We start from the raw sequence: 3,550 nt of genomic DNA, 5'->3' as shown, positions 1-3,550 counted from the left end.
CCAGCTACAGATGACAACATTAAGCAGAGCCTCTGGGCTGCGAGCAGTGCCTCGGCTTTGGGCAGTTACTTTGAGGTCGCTCAGGGTGCTGCGCACTCACTGGAACAGCCTGGCAGGGGGCTGCAGAACAGCGCCTGCGACCTGGGGGAGGAGGGAGGCTTTGCCTGCATCTCTCGGGCAGGCAGTTTGTGGCAGCAGAAGGAGGAAAGCAAACGCCCATCCTGCTGCCCAAAGAGGAAGGGAAAAGCAGGCCGTTGCAGGGCTGCGCGCTGAGCAGAAGCAAGGAGTAACAAAAGCCAAAGGCAAAGCACAGGAGTGTATAAAAGGAGCCAAGACTGAAGTCTCCTGGAGGAGGACTTTGGCTTTTGTCAGGTTGTTACACTGACATTGTGGCGTGCTGGGTTTCAGTCCTTGGCTACCAAGCAAGCCCAGCGTGTTCAGCATTAGCTCAGAGCGGGCTGCAAAATCACTCAGGTGGAGGGGCTGCAGGACTGTAAACAAAGGATTATGGCATGTGGCAAGGGCCTGTTTAGAGGGAAGGGACCAAGGGTATCATGGGGATGGGGATCAGTAAGACCTTAGACCGAATGCCTCATTAAAGTTTTAAACTAGTACTTAAACCATCCAGCTGACAAAGGAAGGCTGTGCTGGAGAGGCTCTGGTGTGTCTGGGAGGGGTGCAGGAGCTGCCTCCAGGCAGGGAAGGGACACGCTCATCCTCCTGCCCCTTGGGAAGGCACTCAGTGCCTATGATCCATCTGCAGCTAGAAAGAGAAGGACACTGTGCCTGGGAGATAGCAGCAGCCTGTAGCCTAAAAACTGTGTCAGAGGGCTCCTTAGTCTCCTCTGCCCAAGGCTGTCAGCTTCCCCCTATCCTCAGGGCTCAGGAAGGAGCAGGAGTATTCTGGTGCAAAACCAGGAGGAGTCTAAACAGGAGTGAGTAGGCTGAGAGCTGGAGTAGCTACACAATAGCCAGGTCAGGGTCCTCCCAACAACAATGTAAACACAGCATAAGAAAGAGAGAGTAGAAATTGCAAACTAGATGGAGACAGGATTCAACATGGAAAACAAAAGCTATTTAGCAAGGAGGAAATAATTCACCAAGTAACGTTCCCCATGGCAGACGGGACGTTGGAAATGACTCTGGAAAGTCAAACTGTGTTGAGCAAACCTTAGGAGAGCTAGCAAATCAGCGAAGGGGACATGAGGAGATGCTAGAGAGGAGGAAGGCAATGCACTGGCATCAGGACTGTACACACAGCTACCCTGTGCCAGGCAGCATGGAGGTACGTGCTGGGCAGGAGCCCCCTGCTCAGTTCAGGGCAGCAGCTACTGGGAGAGCCTGACACACTGGGAGGTCAGAAGAAAGGCGACAGCTTGCTGTGCAACTACAGGGGATTGATTTGCAGTATGTTTTCCTTGGCTCTGAGGGGATATGGAAACAGTTTGCAAACATTTGTAGGGCGTAGACCCAAGCAGGAGGGAGGGCAAATTACTTACTAGAGAAAGTATAACAGAGAGAGGAAAAACTGAAGCTGAAAGTAACTGGTAACATTTTACTAATGAGCAGGTTGTGAAATAGCTCTCACGAGGAGAGCAGGGAAAAACCCAGGTACTGGCAGTTTTAAAGTTGGATTGGAAGAAAGTAATTAATAAATGTGCAACGTACAGCATACAGAAGAATTTGTTGAAGTGACACAAATATTTGCACCCCCACAATCTGTAGTCCCAATTTTCCACTGCCCTGCATCTCTTGTTATCATTAAAGCAATGCAAAGAAGGAAAATGTTTATTAAAGCAGGAGTGTAACCTTATAGTACTGCTCCACCTAAGCATGTAGATTTCTAAACATTTCTAGCCAACAGAGAATTAGGGTTTATAATTGTGTGTGGGAAAATGACTCACTAGCAGTGATCCTCTTCAACTCCTCCAGAGATGTCCTCCTGCCCTATCCCAAATCTCCTTTAGTCTTGATGAGGTAGGGATATAACTCCATGTTTGGATAGCATGTGTTAATGTCTCCTAAAGTCATATCCAGCTGCTCAAAATATCCCGATAAATCCCCCACCAATTGCATTTGGGAGACCACTTACGGGACTCCTAAAGATCCACAAGGAAACCTGGAAGATCAAGGCCCAAATACAGCCCCACTGCAGGCTGAAACAGCAACCTGCCAAAAGCCCTGAGAAGCCCACACCTTGCCTGGCATATACACTTACCGGCTTAGCATTTTCCATGAGGGGGGAACACAGCCATGGCTTGACAGCTATGGTGCTGCAGCTAGTGTTAAGGCTTAGACCCATCAGCCAGTGAGCTGGGCTCTTCAGACAGCAGAGAGCTGTTCCCTGGCCTCAGGATTTTTCACGTAACTAATTACCAAGCTTTATAACCGTCCCCTGCAGACTATGATGATGATGATGAATGAATGAGATCAGATTAGTCAATATGGTTTATTAGTGGAGTTTGCCCACTCGCTGTGGATGCATCATTACTGTGTGCATTCCTCAGCACAGGGATGAGCACGATTCAAAGTCTTCGCCTGTACAATATGAAACCACAACCAACCTGCAGCTCTTCAGCTTTCTCCCAAGGACTCCCTAGGCCTTTCTTGGGTCCCTCTGTTGTTCTGTATCCTTGTCCTGGGCCATCCTGGAAGTTCTTTGGTGAGTGCCATGCCCTTCCTTGTTAAAGCAAAGCAGATTAAGCTGCGCCTGTAGAGGTTAAATGAGAAATTGCTGAAAAGCACTGAAATCGTAACACAGTGGCTAATGGTGCATTTGCTACTACTGTCCTCTGCCTGACAAAACCGGAGTTGCTCCACTATGTGGCACAGGTGCTCCACAGCTCCACAACCTGCAACGATCCCCTTTTTGCTGAACAGTATTTCTAGAGCAGGGCATTCCTCACCCACACTGGGGCTGTTGAGCCCAGGATCCCTGTAGAAACGGGGGATCTATCAAAGTAACTGAAACCAGCGTGTTCAAAGTGGGTACCTGCCAAGGTGTACTGTATTGCCTAGAACATCGCTCTAGTTCCACGCCCTTGTCAGTCCTGACTCATCCCTGCAGCAAGCAATAGCTTGCATTAGCACTGAAGGGAATAGGGTTTCATGGCTGGAAACTGCTTTGCACTGAAATTTGAGAGCTGTGCCTTTCCTTTCCGTCTCTGGCACGAATTCCCCACGCGGCCCAAGGCAGGCACCTTCATCTCCCTGCGGCTCAGTTTGCCATCTGTAAAACTGGGTTAGCATCCCCTCCCCCTTCTTACACCCCTTTTAGCCTTACTTATATTAACTGTAAATATAGATGGGCTTGTTTGTGTGCAGGCACAGTGCAAAATAGGGGGCACGACCCTGGAAGTGCGCGAATATGGGGAAGGCCTGCACGGAAGGATGCGTGCAAAGAGAAGCAAGTGCACGGAGGGGCAGGTGCACGGAGGGACGAGTGCACGGAAGGACGCCGGGATGGAGGGATGTGCACACGGGGATGAAGGATGCCTGCAGGGAAGGACACACCTTGCGGGCCGGGCGTTCGCCCACCGCCCGAGCCACC

General features: G+C 50.3%; 1 protein-coding gene across 1 annotated transcript in view; it reads left to right on the top strand.

Moving 5' to 3' along the window:
- The first annotated feature begins 1,279 nt into the window (after window positions 1–1,279).
- Window positions 1,280–3,550, top strand: part of CCDC177 (coiled-coil domain containing 177) — a 5,427-nt gene continuing 3,156 nt past the window's right edge. Inside the window, exon 1 of the mRNA XM_009325592.1 lies at window positions 1,280–1,285. Coding sequence (XP_009323867.1) covers window positions 1,280–1,285 — 6 coding nt within the window. The remainder of the gene's footprint in view (window positions 1,286–3,550) is intronic.

Source organism: Pygoscelis adeliae, unplaced genomic scaffold (genome assembly GCF_000699105.1).
Source record: "Pygoscelis adeliae isolate BGI_AS28 unplaced genomic scaffold, ASM69910v1 Scaffold356, whole genome shotgun sequence".
Classification (NCBI taxonomy): Eukaryota; Metazoa; Chordata; class Aves; order Sphenisciformes; family Spheniscidae; genus Pygoscelis; species Pygoscelis adeliae.
Note: the sequence above shows the minus strand (reverse complement) of the source record. Positions and strands in the feature narration are given on the sequence as shown.